This window comes from Sapajus apella, unplaced genomic scaffold (genome assembly GCF_009761245.1).
Source record: "Sapajus apella isolate SASKATOON/1434 unplaced genomic scaffold, GSC_monkey_1.0 scaffold69, whole genome shotgun sequence".
In the NCBI taxonomy this organism is placed as follows: Eukaryota; Metazoa; Chordata; class Mammalia; order Primates; family Cebidae; genus Sapajus; species Sapajus apella.
This window is the reverse complement of record NW_022437009.1, coordinates 1146516-1168093: the sequence shown is the minus strand read 5'-3', so window position 1 is coordinate 1168093 and position 21578 is coordinate 1146516. Positions and strand designations below refer to the sequence as shown.

The window sequence follows — 21578 nt, the reverse complement described above, 5'->3', positions numbered from 1 at the left end:
AGGTCTAGCGCCTCAGCCTCCTTTTCCCTTGCCCGTTTTTCCCACTTCTCATCCACAGATGAAGAAAGAGTACATCGTGGAATAAAAGGAGCGAATTATCTACCAGCGAGGCAGAGGAAATTAACAGTCCCAAGACTGCCCCCAGGTGATCGTTTTCAGGAATAACATTTCCGGGCAGTCTAAGGTCGCTTTATCTCTCTTTGGAGCGAATGTCATCTGTGGTAGAAAAGTTATTGAATCCAAAGCTATGCTAATGCCCCCAAAAGGAAAAAATCGGCCCCAGAAATCTCCTGCCCACAGATGCTGAGAATTTGTTCAATTTGTCTTTATGGCCTTATATTTGATAAGTGCACTTCCAAAATGAAAGGCTCTCCTCCCCAAAAGGCTTCCACCCATCCCCTTTTCATTTTTTCCTTCTTCCTGGTTTCTTCTTTCTGAAACAATAGCGCGGGCGGCTGGAGTCAGTCGATGATATAATCCTTAAGGTATTCACGGGCAGACCAAGGGCCAAGCTATCAAAGGGTTCAGCTTTTTCTTTCTTTCTTTTTTTTTTTTTTTTAAAGCTGTTTACTATTCAGGAAATTTGGTAATTATTATTTTTTCTTCTCTATGTAGTGGTATTACCCTCTTCCTTTTGATATTAGATCTTCTATGGGCCCCTAGCTTTATGTTGTAGAGAAAGGAGAAAGATGAGGGACTGAATTCTGCAGGAGAATGCAATTTTCTTTAATGTCATCATTGCTGCTGAATACCAGCTAAGGGCTTCCAAAAGAACAGGAACCCCCAGAGCAGAGGCCTCGTGTTTCCAGGGGCAGAAGAGGGTGCTAATACCGTTCATTCTTTTACACTACAAACTTTTTTTTTGTACATCACTCCACCAAAATACTTTCAGTACTTTTGTACTAGGATTGAAAACGCACAGCAGGAGGGGAAAGGAGGATTAAAATCATATTTTAAAAAAGTATTTGTTTAGAGTGTCACACTGAATCTGGTGGGGAGGGGTACTAATCAGTACTAACATCCTTGGAAGATTGCCATGTTTACCATGTTTTTTCCTGAGTTAAATACAGTGCCTTGCTTATAACTGGCAGCCCTCAACAAATAATTGTTGGTTGAATGTTTGAAAAACATAAAGCAAAGGAGCACAAACAGGATTGGCTATTTAACTCCATTTAGTTAAAAATTGGTAAGTTTCTTGCACTAGCTAACGTGTATCCTACAAAGCAAGACCATTTCTGCTAATTGTCAGGGGCTGTACTTAATCAGTTTAAGTTTCATCTCCCCAACTGAACTGTAACATGAAATCAGAGACGCAATGTTACTGCTTTCATTATATACAACATCTTGTATATTGCTGGGTACATTGATTAATCATCTTAGAGTATGGTGAAGGAGAAGATTCAGCTTAAGATGGAACATGTTAAGTGAAAGTTAATTATCCCCTTGGATAGTGCCAAGTATCCCTGCAAATGGGTAATAGTGGTCCAGGGGTAGGAAAATTTCTGTTCAGACTCCTCCTTTGATTGGGTCATATCTCTTCCTGCCCACACTCTCTCCAGAAGTAACACTTTTTACTCCTTATTAGGATATGAAAGCACAGAAAAGGGTAAGCTGTGATGACCGGTTAGCAGTCTGTCTGTGTGGATGCTAATGAGATCATCAGAAGTTCTATCTACTTGGGCACTAGTTTGGCCTTATTCCAAGCACATCCATGATATCCTTTCCTATAAATGCATGCCACTTGGCCAGAGATAATCAGGAGAGACAACCTTAATATATATTCACAGAAGGTTACAGTTTTGGAAAAGGAATGCCAATCAATTGGATTTTCCTTTGGGAGCCAAGGTATCATGTAGGCTTATGTGCCTGTGCCAGACCATGTAATAAGACATAGAATATGTTTTGAAGGAGCATTCTATTTTCCCCTCTTTTTTATTTTTCTTCGAAAATTTCCCCATCACAAACATAGGTACTGGAGATCAAGTTATGAGTTTCCAACTAGAATGACTTCTGCTTTCTTGAATTGCCATCCCATTAGCACCTTGCACCTAGGATGCTGGCCTTCTTAGCAATGACTAGTTCACCTTTTATTCTTTATTGCATTTCTTCCTTAGCATGTTAAAAAGCCGTGTAGCTGAATTGGATGTTGACTAAATTAGAAGGGACAAATGCTGGGTTTGATCCAAAATCCACCAAATCAGAAGTATTTTCGATCTCAGCCATACGGCACTACCTATAACAGTGAATAGTTTCTTTTGATCAGGTAAGAAATTTTAAAGAATTAAAGGATTGAACTTGTGTGGAGAGTAATGGAGCTGATGTATCTTTAAAAACACCAGACCAAGACCTAAAATGCAATAAAATAAATAAATGGGGGAAAAAAAGAATTTTATATCCCATTAGATGATCCTTCAGAAATTATGATAAAATAAAGACATGTTCAAAGAGACAAAAAAAAAAAAAAGAAATGTTATATTCGATCATCCGCCACCATAGTAAAAGATGACAGTGCAGATAAATTCTAGCCTTCTTAGAAACGTCAATTTTCAATTTGGTAAGGAAAAAAGAAACACTTCTAGATGAAGAGTTTGCTCCATTAAGATTCACTACTTTAGAATAATGTACTTCTATCCAATTAAAAAAATAAAAACATTTTAAAATGCCAAAAAAAAAATAAATAAATAAAATAAAAACACCAGAATTTGTAACAAAGGAGAGTTGTTCCTCTAAGAAATTACCCTGGGATTCTATATCTTAGACAAATGATTGCTCAAAACATTTCTGGAATGCCTCTTTTGGAAATGACTTCAGGGATACTGTACCATCACTTACTCCAATGCTCTTTTCCTCTTGCTGGCTAATGTGGGTGCACTGTGGGAAATCAAACTGTTCATGCTGATGAATTAGCTCCGAAAGCTGAGAGTATCCAGGGCAGAACAGCATCTTTGCCTAGAGAAAGGGTGTCATTTTAGTGGTATTACTGAGATGGAACACACAGCAAGCAAAATGGTTGCCTAAGGCAACCGTGGCCAGTCCCAGCCACATCCAGTGGCTCCAGACCTTGGGAGCAAAGCTGCCGAAGGAAGTCAGAGCAGATTCCTAGAGGGACTGTGTCTGCCTGGGGAGCCCCAGATATTCCGGGTTCTCTTATTTGAGAGAGCTTGTTCTAGGACAGCAGTGCTATCTGGAAGTTTCTGAGATAGTCTAAGGAAGTTCTCAAGAAGAATTGAATTAAATTAGCTGTAAGTTGCTTCCTTACTCATCTTCTCTCTCAAATCCAAAAACGAATGTTTGACTAGAAATCAGACGAGTAGGGCTAAACAGTGGAATTATGAATGTTTGCTAATGACTTAAATGATGAAAGATCATTTGTAGGTTTCAGAAATTACAGCCCCATGGCCAACCACAGGTTTCTGAATGCGCCCAACATAATCTTCTAAAGTGCTGACCATGGAAAAACTCCACACTCACGACCCAGCTCAGGCCTGCTACGTAGCTCGTGCTGGAATTGTGGGGAATCTTGTGCTCCATGCTACACACAAGACCGGCAGCTGAAGGTGGAGAATTGTCCTCTTTGCTCATTGATACTTCCAGGTTGTTATCCCGTCATTGTCCCTTTCTCTTCCTTAATGTTCCCACTGCCCCAGGTTTTGGAAATGATGCTATCAGCCTACAGACTTGAAGACCATGTCTCCTCATTTCTTGAAGATTTGATTCCTGGATCATTCTCATTTTCTTTAGTGCTTCTCCCAGCATAGTTTTAGTGGTTTCACATTGAAGTAAATGACCTTTATAACACCCTAGACTCAACCTTCTCTCTTCCAGAGATTACGTTTTCCACTCTGTATCAACAGTCATTCCTTGGGCAGTATCTCAATCTTTGTCATTACCAAGAGTTGAATCCTCACAATCTTAATTTCAAGCTCTGACCAACACTGCCTGTCTTTCCAGTTCACTCCCTCAATTTGTTGACACCACCAGGACCTTCAATGAACTGATTTTTATCATCGTTCTACATCCTCACACCCAACACATCCTTCCTTCCCAACTTGCCCTGTGTGAATGCCATGACTCTTACGCCTTGGCGTCCGGCATATGTATTCAGGTGCTTTACCTCTTTGTCCTTTGTTGCAATCACCTGGCGAAGCCCAGCTCTAGGTTAAATCCAGTTCTATCTAAGTTCTGCCTCTGCCTACACCCACACAGTGGAATGTGGTTGGAACAAAACAATCAATTGTGCTGACTGCTCTCACTGTAGATTCATGTTCCTTAGCCTCAAGAGAGCCCTTATATCCTGCCTGGCAGTTCTACTGCCTTTCCCCCTTCTCTAGATGACTATTTCACACCTCCTACTCCTCTCCCCTTAAACCTTCAACACACCCTCCCTCATCCCAATCCTCTGCTGAGGACCTTGATTCCTGTTTCACTGGTAAAACTGAAGCAATGAAGAGAACTTCTACTTTTTTTTTTTTTTTTTTTCCACAGGTAAAAGTTCATCTGCTTCTGTGTCCATATATTCTTCCTTCTCTCTTCTCTGGTCTCCCATCTAAATCCTGTCCACATGTGAACAGGTTGGATGTCATTCCTTCATACTTACTCAAGGACGCCATTGCTTCAGTAACTGTCCCCTCTAACTTCTCCATCATCAAATTCTCCCTCTCTGCTGGATCATTCCCATCCAAATATGCAACTACTTCCCCCATTCTAAAAAGGAACTGCTACGGTTTGGATGTGGTTTCTCCCCTCCTAAACTCATGTTGAAATTTAACTGCCAGCGTAATAGTGCTGGGAGTTGGAGCCTTTAAGAGGTGATTAAGTATTTAAGGCAGATTAATGTCTTTCTTGCCAGATGAGTGTTTCCTTGCAAGAATGGATTGGTTTTTGCAGGAATGGATTAGCTCCTGAGAGAGAAGAGTGGGCTGTTATAAAGTGAGGTGGCCTCTACTGTTTCGTCCTTTTTTCCACAAGCCCAATTCTGCTTCCATTTCTCCACCATGTTTTGACATTGCATGAATGAGGCCCTCGCTAGAAGCTGCCAGATGCAGCTACCCCATCATGAACTTCCCAGCCTCCAGAACTATGAGCTACATAAACCTATTTCACGAATTATCCAGTCTTGAGAATTCTGTTATAGCAACAAAAAATGGACTAAGACAGTGAGAAAACCCTCTTTTGATTCCATATCACTGTCATACTATTGCACTTTTCTGCTTCCCTTTACAGCAATAGTTCTTTTTTTTTTTTTTTTTAAGATGGAGTTTCGCTCTTGTTACCCAGGCTGGAGTGCAATGGCGCGGTCTTGGCTCACCGCAGCCTCCGCCTCCTGGGTTCAAGCAATTCTCCTGCCTCAGCCTCCTGAGTAGCTGGGACTACAGGCACGCGCCACCATGCCCAGCTAATTTTTGTATTTTTAGTAGAGATGGGGTTTCACCTTGTTGACAAGGATGGTCTCGATCTCTTGACCTCGTGATCCACCCGTCTCTGCCTCCAAAGTGTTGGGATTATAGGCGTGAGCCACCGTGCCCAGCAGCAATAGTTCTTGAAAGGGTCGGCAAGAACACTGTCTCCGGTTTTTCTCCTTCCACTCCCTTTTAAATATATTCAAGTAGACTTTTGACCCCACTCTCCACCAAAACTGCGTTAATCAAGGTCACCAGTGAGCCACACACTGCTAAATCCAGTGGTCCGTTTTCAGTCCTCACCGTACTTGACGTAGACTGGTCTTTTTCCTGAAGACAGCTTTTCCACTTGGCCTTCCGGGCAATCAGTACTCCACCTTGCTTTTCCTTTTGTTACATTCGGCTGTCTTCCTCAGGCTCTCTGCTGCATATTTTCTCATTTCTCTCCACCTCTAAACGGGATCAATCTTTGGACCTCCTCTTGTCCCTGTCCACACTCACTCATTTAAAGATTTCATCAAGACTCCTGACTTTAAAATGCTATCTATGTATTGATGATTTTTGAAATTCATTAATTAATAAGCCTGGACCTCTCTCTGACTTCTACTTTTGTTTATTTTTATTTTATTTCATTTTATTTTAAGACAGGCTCTCGCTCCTGCCCAGGCCGGAGTGCAGAGGCACAATCATGGCTCACTGCAGTCTCGACCTCCCAGGCTCAACTGATCCTCCCACCTAGGCCTCCTGAATGGCTGGGACTAGAGGCGCATGCCACCATGCCTGTTTTTTTTTTAATAAATTTTTTGTAGAGATGGAGATCTCACCATGTTGCTCAGGTTGGTTTCAAACTCTAGGGCTCAAGAAACCTTCCTTCCTTGGCTTCCCAAATTGTTGGGATTATAGACATGGGCCACCATACCCGGCCAACTTCTACTTTTAAATACACAGTTGATCAATTAATATCTCCAAATGTCCAAATCCAAACTCTTAACCTTTCCATATCTGCTCCTCTTACAGTCTTTCCTATCTCAGTAAATGGAAAATCTCTTCTTTTAACTTCTTGTGTCAAAAATCTTTAAATTATCCTTGAGTTCTTTATTTTCTCTCAAATATCACAACCAATCTATCAGCACATGTTGTCAGCTCTACCTTAAAAGGTATTCCAAATCTTATCATGCCTTACCACTTCCACTCTATTGTTTTACTGCAAGCCTTCCCTTTTGCACGGCTGATCAAAACAGCTACCTAACTGGTCTTCCCACTTCCATCTCTGACCCCGTAGTCTATTTCTCAACATAATAGCCAACACGAGCTTTTTATAACCTAAACCTGCAATGGCTTCCCAATCCCACTTACCTAGAGTAAAAGCCAAAATCCTTAGCATGGCCTATAAAGCCTTGACCCCCCGCCTCCGCATCAACATTCTGACCTCACCTCCTTCCACCGTCCCTCTCATTTACCCGACTCTGGCCACATTGGTCTCCTTGCTGCATTTTAAACAAGTCAAGCATGCTTCTGCTTCAAGGCCTTTGTATTTGATATTCCCTCTGCCTGGACTGGTTTTCCCTCACACATCACATTGCTTTCTTTCTCACCTCATTCTGTTTTCTGCTTAAATGAAACCATCCTTTGAAACTCTGTTAAAACAAGCACCCTGTATTAGTTTGCTAGGGCTGCCATAACAAAATACCACAGACTAGTGGCTTACACAGAAATTTATTTTCTCACAGTTGTGGAGGTAGAATGCTGAGATTAAAGTCTGGCAGGTTTCATTTCTCCTGAGGCTGCTTTTCTTGCCTCTGTGGATGCCCACCCTCTTGCCATGTCCTCTCATGGTCTTTTCTTTGGGTATTTGTCTGTGTGTCATAATCCCCTCTGCTCACAAATCATATTGGGTTAGGATATGCTCTCATTTTAACTTAATTATCTCTTTAAGAGGCCCATCTTCCCAAACAGTCACATTCTGCCATGCTGGGGACTAGGACCTCAACATGTAAATCTGGGAAAAACGAAATTCAGTTCATAATGCTCCATCTCCATTTTCTTTCTGTGTCTACAGAGCACTCATCACCTGGCCAACAGCCTTTCCTTGCTGGTTTATTGTCTGTTATCTCTCCCCTACAATGTCAATTCAAATTGGGCAGGGATTTTTTGTCTCTTTTGTTCACTGCTGTACACCCAGTGACTAGAACATTACATGGCATATAATGAGCACCGAATAAATAGTTGTAAAATGATCTAAGGGTTTTACGTACTTATCTGCCTCCTGAAGCCATCTGAATTTGCAACCTGTAACCTCTCTCTTATCAGGGTTGTTTTCTATCAGTTAGCATTTACTCTCTGCCCAATGTTGTGATTCATATTGGAGTAATTTGCAAAAATAAAAACCCTCAGTCTTTTTGCAAAAATCTGTATTCCAAGACACTTATAAACAAGAACACGTAAGATTTTTTAAAAGGATAGTAATTTATGGTACAAATTTCAACTGCAATAAACAGATAAGTTGGTAACAAAATAGGGAAAACTTGTCTGTAAAATGGGGACAGTAATTCTTATGTATTATAGAGGTTTGTGAAGATGAAATATGGTTATAGTTTATCAAACACTTCTTCATATTAGGAAAATATTTGAAAGTTACAAGAAGAAAGACAGAGACCTATGGGAGCCATTTAAGCCCTCTTGTGGAAGACAGAGACCTATGGGAGCCATTTAAGCCCTCTTGTGGAAGGTTCGTGAGGCTCAAGAAGGAGTTAACCTGTCTGGCAATGTCCAAGGACCTGTTGGGCCCAGCCAGTCAATAGAAGCAGATCACAGGTGTAATTCTTGTAACATGAGTCCTTTCTGGGAGCAACAGTGGGGCATGCTGAAGCCTTACAGAGGAGTCTCTCTGTAGCCTGCTCACACAGTTCAATTTTCTCTCAATAAAAATGCAATAGAAATTCATTTCCCTCCAGACTGTTGAATACTTTTGATTCCAAATTATTTGGAATAGAAATTCTGATTCACAGTATTTTTGGAAAGAAGATGGATGAAGAGTTCTTAAAAGAAAAAAGAAGGGAGAAGAAGAAATAAAGTGGCTGTGTTTTACCAAACTGAGAGTAGTTTAAAGACACTGCAGGATTTAAAAAATGTATGAGCCAAAGTTAAAATAATTTTTAGCCTATGCAGAAAGACCTTTGAGTTCCTAACAGTAGGTGGGGAAATTAAACCTTTTTTTTTAAAGAGTCACGTAATTTGGAGGAAGTAGGGCAATGCCAGCTGCCATGTCTTCATTACCACAAAGAACCTATTATAGATTCACTAAGTCCCAGGTTTGGCTAAATTTTGAATGTGCTAATTCTTCTTCATCATGTTAGCACTGTCCAAAGTATTTGGCTCCTATGCCAAAGACATTAGATCAGTTTGCTATGTACAGTAATAATAATATTTTATTTAGGTTTTGGATTATCTACAGGTTTCAATTATCTCGGTTGTCTCTTGTTAATAAGAATAATGGCAAACTGGCTTTAATCTCAAATCATTTTCTTTTATGAGTTGCATTCATTGTCTCCCTTATTGTCTCTACGTTTAACGTCTATCAAATCTGAAGTGTTCACAGGTTTTCCACAAAACACATTAGGGACAAGAGTCTTTATTCTCACACAGTCTACTTTCCAGCCCACAACCAATACCACATTAGTCTAGCCAGGTCTGGACTAGTGTTCCGAACACTGAAGATCATAATGAGAGGTGGTGACAGCAAAGCGGATGGTTTCCTTCTATGATATTGATATCAGACACTTTCAGAAATAGTTTGAACATTCCTAACTCATGCTTATTAGAATTTCACGACTTTCTCACTCATAGATCTAATCAATGCTCAACTGTTTTTATTTCTAGGCCATATAACCCTTTACAGGGTAATAAGTACCGTAATTTTACTACCCACTGTGAAAAGTAACACCCCATTCTTGTCTTTCTCGGTTTCAGTAAATCCTCATCAATTCTAAGATTCTAATATTGGTGATCAAATCTCTGTTCACTCTGCTACCAATGTAACTTCAATTATTTCCCCTTTTAGGATTTGCACAGACCAAAATGGCCTAAAATTTTAGGCTGTTTATAAATAATCACATATAAAAACTAAAACAATATAGGCTAAATTATTGTGAGTTAATCTGATGAAAACAGGAGCAGGAAATAGCAGAAAGTCAAGATAATCATTATGTTTTCATAACATTATCTATCTGTGTCTCTCTGTCTCCCCAACGTAAACTCCTTCAGGATAGAAGCTAGTTTTTATTCATTTTTAGTGCTGCCCCCACCCCCGACCCACTTCATCCCAGCACAATCATTCTCAAACATCTGTACATCTAGATCACCTGAAGGGTTTATTAAAATTGATTACTGATCCCTACCCCTAGAGCTTCTCATTCAGTAGGTGTGGGGTGGAGTCTGCAGATATGCATATCTAATGAGTTCCCAGGTGACTCTGATGTTGTCTGGGGACCATACCTGGAGAACTACTCACTGCCTCAGCACAGAGAAGGCTCTCAGAAAATGTTGGTTGCACTGAATTGAAGCAATCCAGTTGAAGAGAAGACATCAGACAGTGTAGTAAGATTAGTATATTAGTTGGAGCAGTACCTAAAGTATTGGAACCCAGAGATCTCAAGACAAAGTAGCTTACATATGATAAACATTTCCTCACACAACAGTCCAGAGGTAGGTGAGTAATCCAGGGTGGAAAGGTAGCTGTGCTTGCTGAGGCCAGAAACCCAGGCTGAGGGGTTGACTCTGTCCGTCTTTTCTTTATGGCTTTCAGCAATGGGTCAAACATGCTGTTCCAGAATGTGTGGACAAAGAGGAGCACTTTGCTTTAAAAAAGATGTGACTCTGAAATTGCACAAATCACTTTCGCTCATATCCCATTGGCTAGAGCTAATTTACAGGCCCATATCTTGGGTAGGCTGGGAAATTTAGTCTCTACCTGGGGCTATGTGCGCTGATAAAATTCAGAGTGAAGGTTTTATTACTAAAAAGTGATAAGGACAGGAGACAGGGAAATACTGGGTAGAAGAGGGTGATCTCCCTGCAAAGGCCCCACCCTCAAGCCTGGATACCTGTGGCCCTAAATGAGAACAGGCATTCCTGTTTTTATGCCCCAAAGGCTGCATCCCTATCCTGCACCCATATAAGCCTTGAACCCTGGGCTCCAGGGGCAGACCAGCAAACCAGCACACCAGCAGATGGACAGTGGAACAGCACAGCAGAGAAAAAGAGAAGAGGGGGAACATCTGAATGCCAAGAGAAGTTTGGCTGGGGACAGTCAGAAAGGAGTCCAGCTGCTGGTAAGCCCAACTCCAGGGGAAAATCACGTTCCCATTCCATCCCATTCTTCCAGCTCCCTATCCATCTCACTGAGGGCCACCTCCATCACTCAATAAAATCTTGCATTCATCCTCAAGCCTGTGTATTACCCGATTCTTCCAGGACACTGGGCAAGAGCTTGGGATACAGAAGGCTATGACATTGGAATCCTGTCCCTGCAACAAGGCAGAGGGTCCATTGAGCTGGTTAACACTCAAGCTGTCTGCAATGGCAAAGCTGAAAGAGCACTGTAGCACTGGGGTTGCAAGTACCCACCCCTAGACACTACTGTGGGGCCAGACCCAAAGCGCTGTCCCTGGGCCCTGTACCTGCCCATCTGTATGCTCCTGCCCTAGCTAGGGATTTGAGCAGTGGGGTGACCAAACAGGTGAGCCACACCCCTGTCACACATCCTGCGAGAGGTATCAGGGAACTCTCATTTCAAAAGGAGAAAGAAGAGAATAGATACTGGGAGATAGTTGGCAGTCTCTGACAAAAAAACTTCATGGCAAATCTATGTGTAAAGTGACAAAAATCTGAACAATAAATACAATAAGGGTTCTCTATGTATTTGTACATATTTGGGGAGGAAGTAGAGTGAGATAGGGAAGCAACCCTCTGCTTTATACAGAGGTTGTTAATTTGGTATTAATATGGATCTAAAGGCAAAGCCCCTTCATTTACTTCAACACGTCAATATGCCAGTACATCAAAGGAGCATGAGAATGTCCTGTCGTCACTAGAGGAGCATGGAGGAACACATGGTTTGGTGAACATGAAGTTGCAGGCGTGAGACATGCATGAAAGTGCAGAATGGAAGTCTCGATGGTGGCTGGCGCAGAAAGAACAACGGGACTGACAGTGGTTAAGAGTGAGACACACAGTGGTAGCCTTTGCAGAATAGCAAGAGAGAGGAGGAGCACAAGACACACTCAGTTACAATATAAGTGTGCAGCGTTAGACATCAAGGGAGACCATGGAAGAAAGTAATGAAACCTACATGGGAGGCAGGGAAAAGCTCGACAGGAACATTTGCCACGTGACAAACAGCAAGGACAGCGTGGGCGGGAGTTCTGAGGCACCAGGCTAGAAGAGTGCCAAAGCTGAAAAGGGCTCAGGAGAGGGTTTGTGTTGTTTGTTTGTTTCTCTAGCAACTAAGCAGGAAAAGCAATAGAGAAGAGAAACGGCAGCAGCAGCTAAACTGGGCAATGACCTAGATACAGGGAAGGGGGAAGAGATGAATTAGGATGCCCCAGAGGCAAAAGCAAATGACCTTTATGCATGAAGGAGCTTTCAATATGACCAGAAAACAGCAAGTAGAAAAGGAAGGCACAGAAAAAGTGAAAGAATAATACTTCACTGAGGAATCAGCAACCTCAGAAATTCTATTTGTTAATTTTTCTGTAAGGGACCCAGGAGAGGAAACTATAATAAAATAATTTCGTGGCCTTCATCCTCATGAGTACTTAACCTCCTCCCTCAGTGGAGGAACTTTATTCTAGAATATTGCTGAGGAACAACACTTTTCTTGCTCACTGGCCGTCTGGTTCATGGTGGGAACACTTCCCTCCCCAGGACTGGTTCCCGCAGTCATGTCTGGATAAGCCACAGATTCTCTCATTAAAAAAAAGAAAATCATTGCAGAAGCCTCTTTTGAGGAAAGGCTACTGCAAACTCAGGGAACTCTCTGAGCAGCCTACTTATTGGAACTGACCATTGCTCTCAGTGGGTTTCCCTACAGAACAGGCTGGTGTGGGGAGATCTGGTGGTAAAGGCCAGGCACACAGCACTTCTTCCGCACTGCATTTACAGATATGAACTGGGACGTGGCTTTTTCCCAGGAAGAGCCTGTATGCTTATACATTACTCAAAAAAAGGAAAATCTGTAAAATCGGACCATTTTAACCTAAATAGAGTGAAATAAAGTCACATCATTTGATTTTCAGAAACGCTTAGAAGAAAATGACGACCGTAGGCCTGCTTCACTATGTGCATCGGTGGGTAGAAGTGAGGAGGGCCTATTAAAAAAGGAGTTTGCATTCCATAGAGCCAACACGGTTACATCAAATATTAAATATTTTATTTATTCAAAGACTGCTAAGTGATTGCAACATCTAGCAGCCACATTTCAAGTTATGAAGAGATAATGCCACAGCTAATGCACAGTAGAGGACAAGACTCAGAAGACGTTGGTTATAATTCCTATTCGACCTCTCACTGGCCTCCAGTGTCCATCTCCACTTGGACAAGGAGCCTGAGGGTGGAGACTATGTGTCATTTCTAATTCTTGGTGCTTGAATGGTACCTGCAAAACAGGCACTCCACAAATGCTTGTTCACTGAGTATATCAGGTGAATCCTCACAGAACTGCCAGTTATATTTTTGGTAAAAAAGAATAATAAAATATAATTTCATATGATATTTCCATTCTAATCTTGTCCACATATTGTATAGATTTGCTTTTCCCTAAATGCTCTCATGTTTCTGTGTCCTACTTTTTATTGAAAAGCCCTTTCTCCTATCCCATATCGATCATATTCCTTCCTTGAACATTCTTGTGAATTACTCATTCCCACGTGCACCCAGTATTTGCTAGTTGGCATCTCTGTGTGTCCTCCTCTAAACTGTAGTCATATTGCATTTCCTCAGTGCCCACACAAACATCTGTCATAATTCTGAATTACGTATCTGAGGATAAAGTCACCAAAGCCCTGAAACTCAGTTTCCTTCCTAGAGAAACAAGATAATCCCTGCCTGGCCAATATAACAGAATTGTTAAGAGTTAACATATGAGGACTTAAAATGATTAACAGTGAAGCCTTCCTGTTGTTCTTCTAAAGGGGGGTGGTTTGAAAGGGGTTGGAAAATGTTAAGTGCTAGCGATAGGCAATTTGTTTTCAGCTTAATCTCAGGGAGAGATTGACTCTTCCCAGCCAAAACATTTGAAAAGACGCATCCAGTTGACAGACTGAAAAGAGAATGCCGATCACATAGGGAGGACACACAGCCAATGAGAACACACACAGAGTCCTTGTGTTAAAGAGAAAGAGACCAAGAATTGTCACATGCAGAGTTATTCCCTTTAAATAGTAATACGGGCACACAACACTTGACAGGGCGAGCTGAAAGAAATCAAAGGCTGCATTTGAAAGCAAACTAAAGACTCCTCTGTGTACAATGAAGAATGTTTGAGGGAATAATTGTAAAAGCATTAAAATAAGCAGAGGGGAGGAGGAAAGGAGGCAGGGAGGAAGAGTGAGGGCTAAGAATATGATGGGACACACAAGAGAGTATCACAAGTACTTGGAGAAGATTCTAGACTCAGTGAGAAGCGGCAGACACTCCCTTAAGCACAGTAGTTAAGGGAGATTTCTTAGTTCTTAATTAGGAGAAACTACAGATAAAATAAATGTGTGACTTTTGGCAAGTCGCTGAAGGTTACTTGAAAAACTGGTATGAATAGTTTCTATCTTATAGAGCTGATAGAAACATTAAATAAGATACTGAACATAAATACACTTACAAAGTGCTCAGTATATGGCAAGTACATAATACATACTGTAATAGCTCTTATTATTTAATGTTGTTTGGCAAGCTATATGGTCATTCTCAAGTAATCCTTTTACTGTCTTCATGAATTGTCCAGTTGAAGAACTCTCCAGAAAGAGTCCTGAACTTTACGTATTTGACCTATTACAAGCAAAACCAGTACACTAAATACTGAAGCAGCAGTATCCATAGACGGTTCTATGACAGAGATGTTCTCCATCTGCATTTATCCACTGTGACAGGCATTAGCCACATGAAACCATGGGGTACTTCAAAGTGCTGCTAAGGAAGCACTTTTTAAAATCTAAATGGACACATGCCATATTGGACAGTGTTGCCTTAAAGCACATGGCCCCTGTGCATATGAAAAGACATTATACAGGTCACTGTGGCCTAGTGGGGCTCTGGATTAGGTGATCTGAATTTGAAACCGGAATCCTCCTTTAGAAGCTACATTTAGAACTATATTGAGCAAGTAGCTCAGCCTCCCACGCCTCAGTTTCAACTTTTGCAATCTGAGGTGGATAACAGTATCTACTTTATTGACTTGCAGATTAAGTTAGAGAATGCAAACAAAGCAATGGTTCTCAAAGTTCAGCAGGCATCTATATCACCTGGAAGGTGAAGACACCAATTACTGGGTTCATCCTCCAGGTTTTTTATTCAATAGGTCTGAGGTAGAGTCAGAGAATCTACATTCCTAATGAGTTCTCAGGCGATGCTCATGCTGCCGGTCTGGGAACCCCGCTTGGAAAAAGACTGTTGTAAGACATGTCGTATGGTGCCTGACACACAATGGGAACTCACTAGTGTTACTGTTTTATGATAAGCATCTTGATGGTGTACATCAGGAGGGTTTTTGCAAAAAAAAAAAAAAAAATTCACACTTTATTAGAAATCTCTAGCCCATTTTCTGACACATACTTTTGATAAATGTTTATGAGGCACCTACAAAGGGCAAACCACCACCACTGTGTTGAGTGACCAAGTGGGTTTGAAGCAAGGTTTCAGAGCACCAAGCTACATTAACATTATTATTACCATCTGAAATATGTTTCAACATTTCAACTCTCCACAAAACATACAGGAAAAATAAAAATCAGGTTTCTCCCCCATTTTTCATCTCCATTAGAAAGACTCCGAAGAGCCTATAAATGATAAGTGGAAGGGACGTGAAAATAGATCTAGATTCCAACCTTGGCTCTTTTATCAACTTCCTGAGGTCACTGGGTGTGATGGATAATTTTATGTGTCAACTTGACTGGGTTAAGGGATATCCAGATAGCTGGTAAAGCATTACTCTGGGTGTGTGCCTCAGAGTGTTTCTGGGGGAGATTGGGCTTTGAATCAGTAGTCTCAATAAAGAAGATACGCCCTTATCAAAGTGGGCTGACATCCAATCAATTGAGGGCCTGACTAGACAGAGGTTGATTCCAGGTCTAGCCTGTAAACAGTGTCGTAACGAACATACATGTGCATGTGTCTTTATCATAGAATGATTTATAATCCTTTGGATATACACTCAGTAATGGGATTACTGGGTCAAATGGAATTTCTGTTTCTAGGTCCTTGAGGAATTGCCACACTGTCTTCCACAATGGGTGAACTAATTTACACTCCCATCAACAGTGTAAAAGTGTTCCTATTTCTCCACATCCTCTCCAGCATCTGTTGTCTCCAGATATTTTAATGATCTCAATTCTAACTGGCATGAGATGGCATCTCAATGTGGTTTTGATTTGCATTTCTCTAATGACCAGTGATGATGAGCATTTTTTCATATGTTTGCTGGCCTCATAAATGTCATTGAAAAGTGTCTGTTTATGTCCTTCACCCACTTTTTAATGGGTTTTTTTCTTGTAAATCTGCTTTAGTTCTTTGTAGATTCTGGATATCAGCCCTTTGTCAGATAGGTAGATTGCAAAAATTTTTTCCCATTCTGTTGGTGGCCAATTCACTCTAATGACTCTTTCTTTTGCTGTGCAGAAGCTCTGGAGTTTGATTAGGTCCCATTTGTCTATTTTGGCTTTTGTTGCCAATGTTTTTGGTGTTTTAGTCATGAAGTCGTTGCCTATGCCTATGTCCTGAATGGTTTTGCCTACGTTTTCTTCTATGGTTTTTATGGTGTTAGGTCTTATGTTTAAGTCTTTAATCCATCTGGAGTTAATTTTAGTGTAAGGTGTCAGAAAGGAGTCCAGTTTCTGCTTTCTGCACATGGCTAGCCAGTTTTCCCAACATCATTTATTAAACAGGGAATCCTTTCCCCGCCGCTAGTTTTTGTCAGGTTTATCAAAGATCAGATGGTTGTAGATGTGTGGCATTGCCTCCAAGGCCTCTGCTCTGTTCCATTGGTATATATCTCTGTTTTGGTACCAGTACCATGCTGTTTTGATTACTGTAGTCTTGCAGTATAGTTTGCAGTCAGGTAGCATGATGCCTCCCGCTTTGTTCTTTTTGCTTAGAATCGTCTTGGCTATGAGGGCTCTCTTTTGGTTCATATGAAGTTTAAGGTGGTTTTTTCCAGTTCTGTGAAGAGGGTCATAGGTAGCTTGATGAGGATAGCACTGAATCTATAAATTACTTCAGGCAGTATGGCCATTTTCACAATACTGATTCTTCCTAACCATGAGCATGGAATGTTTCTCCATCTGTTTGTGTCCTTTCTTATTTCTTTGAGCAGTGGTTTCTAGTTCTCCTTGAAGAGGCCCTTTACGTTCCTTGTAGCTGTATTCCTAGGTATTTTATTCTCTTTGTAGCAAGTGTGACTGGCACTTCATTCTTGATTTGGCTCTCTTTAAGTCTGTTATTGGTCTATAGGAATGCTTGTGATTTCTGCACATTGCCTTGTATCCTGAGACTTTGCTGAAGTTGCTTATCAGTTTCAGAAGATTTTGGGCTGAGACGATGGGGTCTTCTAAATATACAATCATGTCATCTGCAAATAGAGACAATTTGACTTTCTCCTTTCCTAACTGAATACCCTTTATTTCTTTTTCTTGCCTCACTGCACTGGCTAGAACTTCCAATACTATATTGAATAGGAGTGGTGAGAGAGGGCATCCTTGTCTAGTGCCAGATTTCAAAGGGAATGCTTCCAGTTTTTGCCCATTCAGTATGATATTGGCTGTTGGTTTGTCGTAAATAGCTTTTATTATTTTGAGACACATTCCATCGATACCCAGTTTATTGAGAGTTTTTAGCATAAAGAGCTGTTGAATTTTGTCAAAGGCCTTCTCTGCATCAATTGAGATAATCATGTGGTTTTCATCTTTGGTTCTGTTCATGTGGTGAATTATGTTTATAGACTTGCATATGTTGAACCAGCCTTGCATCCCTGGGTTGAAGCCTACTTGATCATTATGGATAAGCTTTTTGATGTGCTGTTGCAATCGGTTTGCCAGTATTTTATTGAAGATTTTTGCATCTATGTTCATCACGGATATTGGCCTGAAGTTTTCTTTTCTTGTTGAGTCTCTGCCAGGTTTTGGAATCAGGATGATGTTGGTGTCATAAAATGATTTGGGAAGGATTCTCTCTTTTTGGATTGTTTGGGATAGTTTCAGAAGGAGTGGTCCTCTTTGTATGTCTGGTAGATTTCGGCTGTGAACCCATTTAGATCTGGGCTTTTTTTGGTTGGTAAGCTATTAATTGCTGCCTCAACTTCAGACCTTGTTATTGGTCTACTCAGGGTTTTGACTTCTTCCTGGTTTAGGCTTGGTAGGGTGCAAGTGTCCAGGAGTGTATCCATTTCTTCCAGGTTTACCGGTTTGTGTGCACAGATTTGTTTGTAGTAATCTCTGATGGTAGTTTGTATTTCTGTGGAATCCGTGGTGATATCCACTTTATCATTTTTTATTGCATCTATTTGGTTCTTCTCCCTTTTCTTTTTTATTAATCTGGCTAGAGGTCTATTTTTTTTATCTTTTCAAAAAACCAGCTCCTGGTTTATTAATTTTTGAAGGGCTTTTTGTGTCTCTATCTATCTCCTTTAGTTCTGCTTTTAATTATTTCTTGTCTTCTGCTAGCTTTTGAGTTTTTTTTGATCTTGCTCCTCTAACTCTTTCAATTTTGATGATAGGGTGTCAATTTTAGATCTTTCCTCACTTCTCATGTGGGCACTTATTACTATAAATTTTCCTCTAGACACTGCTTTAAATGTGTCCCAGAGATTCTGGTATGTTGTGTCTTTGTTCTTGTTGATTTCGAAGAACATCTTTATTTCTGCCTTTACTTTATTGTTTATCCAGTCAACATTCAAGAGCCAGTTGTCCAGTTACCAGGAAGTTGGGTGGCTCTGAGTTAGTTTCTTAATCCTGAGATCTAATTTGATTGCATGGTGGTAGGCCTGGAATCAACTCAAATGTCCATCAATGATAGACTGGACAAGGAAAATGTGGCACAAATACACCATGGAATACTATGCAGCTATAAAAAGTGATGAGTTCATGTCCTTTGTAGGGACATGCATGAATCTGGAAACCATCATTCTCAGCAAATTGATACAATGGACATGAGCTCATTCTTTTTTATGGCTGCATAGTATTCCAATGTGTATATGTGCCACATTTTCTTTATCCAGTATATCATTCATGGGCATTTGGGTTGGTTCCAAGTCTTTGCTATTGTGAACAGTGCCACAATAAACATACGTGTGCATGTGTCTTTATAGTAGAATGATTTATAATCCTTCGGATATATACCCAGTTAATGAGATTGCTGGATCAAATGGTACTTCTAGTTCTAGATCCTTGAGAAATCTGCTTTTCACAATGATTGAACTAACTGACGCTCCTACCAACAGTGTAAAAGTTTTCCTATTTCTCCATATCCTCTCTAGCATCCGTGTTTCCTGACTTTCTAATGATTGCCATTCTAACTGGCATGAGAGGTATCTCATTGTGGTTTTGATTTGCATTTTTCTAATGACCAATGATGATGAGCTTTTTATCACATTTGTTGACTGCATAAAAAAACAGCATGATACTGGTACCCAAACAGATATATAGACCAATGGAACAGAACAGAGTCCTCAGAAATAACGTCACAGATCTCTAACTACCTGATCTTTGAGAAACCTGACAAAAACAAGCAAAGGGGAAAGGATTATTTAATGAATGGTGTTGGGAAAACTGGCTAGCCAAATGCAGAAAGCTGAAACTGGATCCCTTCCTTACAACTTATATAAAAATTAATTCAAGATGGATTAAAGACTTAAACACAAGGCCTAAAACCATAAAAACCCTAGAAGAAAACCTAGGCAATACCATTCAGGACACAGGCATAGGCAAAGACTTCACCAAAAGCAATGGCAACAAAACCCATAATAGACAAATGGGATCTAATTAAACTAAAGAGCTCCTTCACAAAATAAACTGTCACAAGAGTGATACCTACAGGTCACCTACAGAATGGGAGAAAATTTTTGCAATCTATCTGACAAAGGGCTAGTGTCCAGAATCTACAAAGAACTTAAATTTAAAAGAAAAAAACAAAACCCCATCAAAAAGTGGGCAAAGACTATGAACAGACACTTCTCAAAAAAATAGGGTGACATTACTTAACTGAGGTAGAGGCAAGACGACAAGCTGTCAGTCATTGGGAATATCTGATTTGTCAGTCTTGACTACTATTGTAGTCTGGCATAACCTATTTCAAAGTGTCTCTGCAATAAGGATAGACGGGAGAACTTGGGACCTGCCTGAGGGATTCTGATGGGTAAATCCGACCGTGGTTGGCTGAATCTGATTTTAAGTCAGCATCTATTGGCTGAATTACTGACATAAACATCATCAGTCATTCCAATACCCACCTCCAAAATCAGAATGTTTAAAATCTAAAAAAAACAACGTTTCCTTTTAGCATTTTTTTTTTTTTTTTTTGGTATGGATGAAACAAGCACTATTCTTAAGAATACGGTGTAAGGATTTTGCTCTCACATTTGCTTCTCTTATGGAGTGATATTGTACAACCTAATTGGATTCTCTGAGTCTCACTTTCCTCATGTATAAAATGGCAATAAGTCTTCTAATTCACAGGGGATGAGTGAGACTAAAGTGAAATGAAGGCAAGAAAATACTTATTAAGAATATAATTCAGAGACTTGGGCTGTTGTACAATAAATAAATCAAGTTGAAATAATGCAACCTCCTTATAAGATTATACCCCGTATCTCTAAAATAAAAAAACAAATTATTGCTAGGACAGTTGGTGTCATCTCTTGGAAAGCAAGTTAAGCAGCTTAAACACATTAAATCAGGCACCGTCTCAGTGACAAACAAATTATAAGAAGGGACTTGTTTTTATGAGATCTGAATACAAATTGGCATCTCATCAAATGGCATCTCAAGAATTCTTCTAAGACCTCTAAATATTGCTTTATAAAAGGGATGAAGTAGATAAAGTGTGCATCTGTTACAGTAAGTACTCCAGAGAGAGGCACAAATGTACTCCATTTCCCAAATCACTCCTTACCTCAATCACATTTGTGTAGGCCAAGGAGTGTGCCTCAATAATTAGGGATTCAGACAGCTATGGCTGCTTTAATTTTTGTTGCTGCTGTTCACAGCATTTTGTTGATGGGATTTGGAACTCTGTCGTATTTCAAAGCTACAAAGTAACATTCGTCAAATGAAGCCAATAATCAGCTATGCCAAATTAAATGTCCCAAAACTATAACTTTTTGCTTGTGGGGAAAGCTGCCGTTTTCAGAATGCATGGAATGCAAGGCGCAAAAGCCTTTCTGTGATTTTGTTGAAACCTCCTATAGAAAACCCACCAATTTCTTCACCTCCTGGCACACAGGGTGTGCTAATTCTTTGGCTTTTGCAGATCCAGCTTGTAAAACCTTCTCTAAATGGTCCTTGTCCAGCTTCAGTTTCTCAATTTCACGCTTAATCGGGGCGAACTTCTCGATGACGGCGTCCGCCACGGCCAGCTTGTAGCGCGCGGTGTCCAGGCCCGCGCTGCGGCGCACCACCTCCTGCACCGGGAGCCCGGCCACCGCGGCGTGCAGCGCCACCAGGTTGGACACGCCCGGGCGGCCGGCCGGCTCGTAGGTGACCTCCGAGGTGAAGTCCGTCACTGCCTTGCGGAACTTCCGCACGATCTCCTCCGGGCTGTCTGTTATTCCCACGGTGGCCAATTTGTCAGGGTCTGATTTCGACATTTTGGCAGAAGGATCACGGAGGGATTTTACCTTCTTCATGGATGCTAGGTTAAAGACACCAACACACACACACCCAACACAAAAACAAAACAAACAAATCACCAGGAATGTCACTC

The 21578-nt window shown here is 40.8% G+C and overlaps 1 protein-coding gene and 1 long non-coding RNA gene across 3 annotated transcripts in view; both read right to left on the bottom strand.

Annotated features, from left to right (window-relative positions):
* Positions 1-7796: 7796 nt before the first annotated feature.
* Positions 7797-15862, bottom strand: LOC116531003. Its single transcript, XR_004260214.1, has 2 exons — positions 8096-15862; positions 7797-8055 (listed from the first exon to the last, which is right to left on the bottom strand). It is a non-coding gene; the product is annotated as an uncharacterized LOC116531003 (long non-coding RNA).
* A 4349-nt stretch (positions 15863-20211) lies between these two features.
* Positions 20212-21578, bottom strand: part of WARS2 (tryptophanyl tRNA synthetase 2, mitochondrial) — a 112349-nt gene continuing 110982 nt past the window's right edge. For both annotated transcript variants that reach the window (XM_032249586.1, XM_032249587.1), the window contains one exon: positions 20212-21506. In XM_032249586.1, coding sequence (XP_032105477.1) covers positions 21058-21506 — 449 coding nt within the window. In that variant the 3' untranslated portion in view covers positions 20212-21057. The remainder of the gene's footprint in view (positions 21507-21578) is intronic.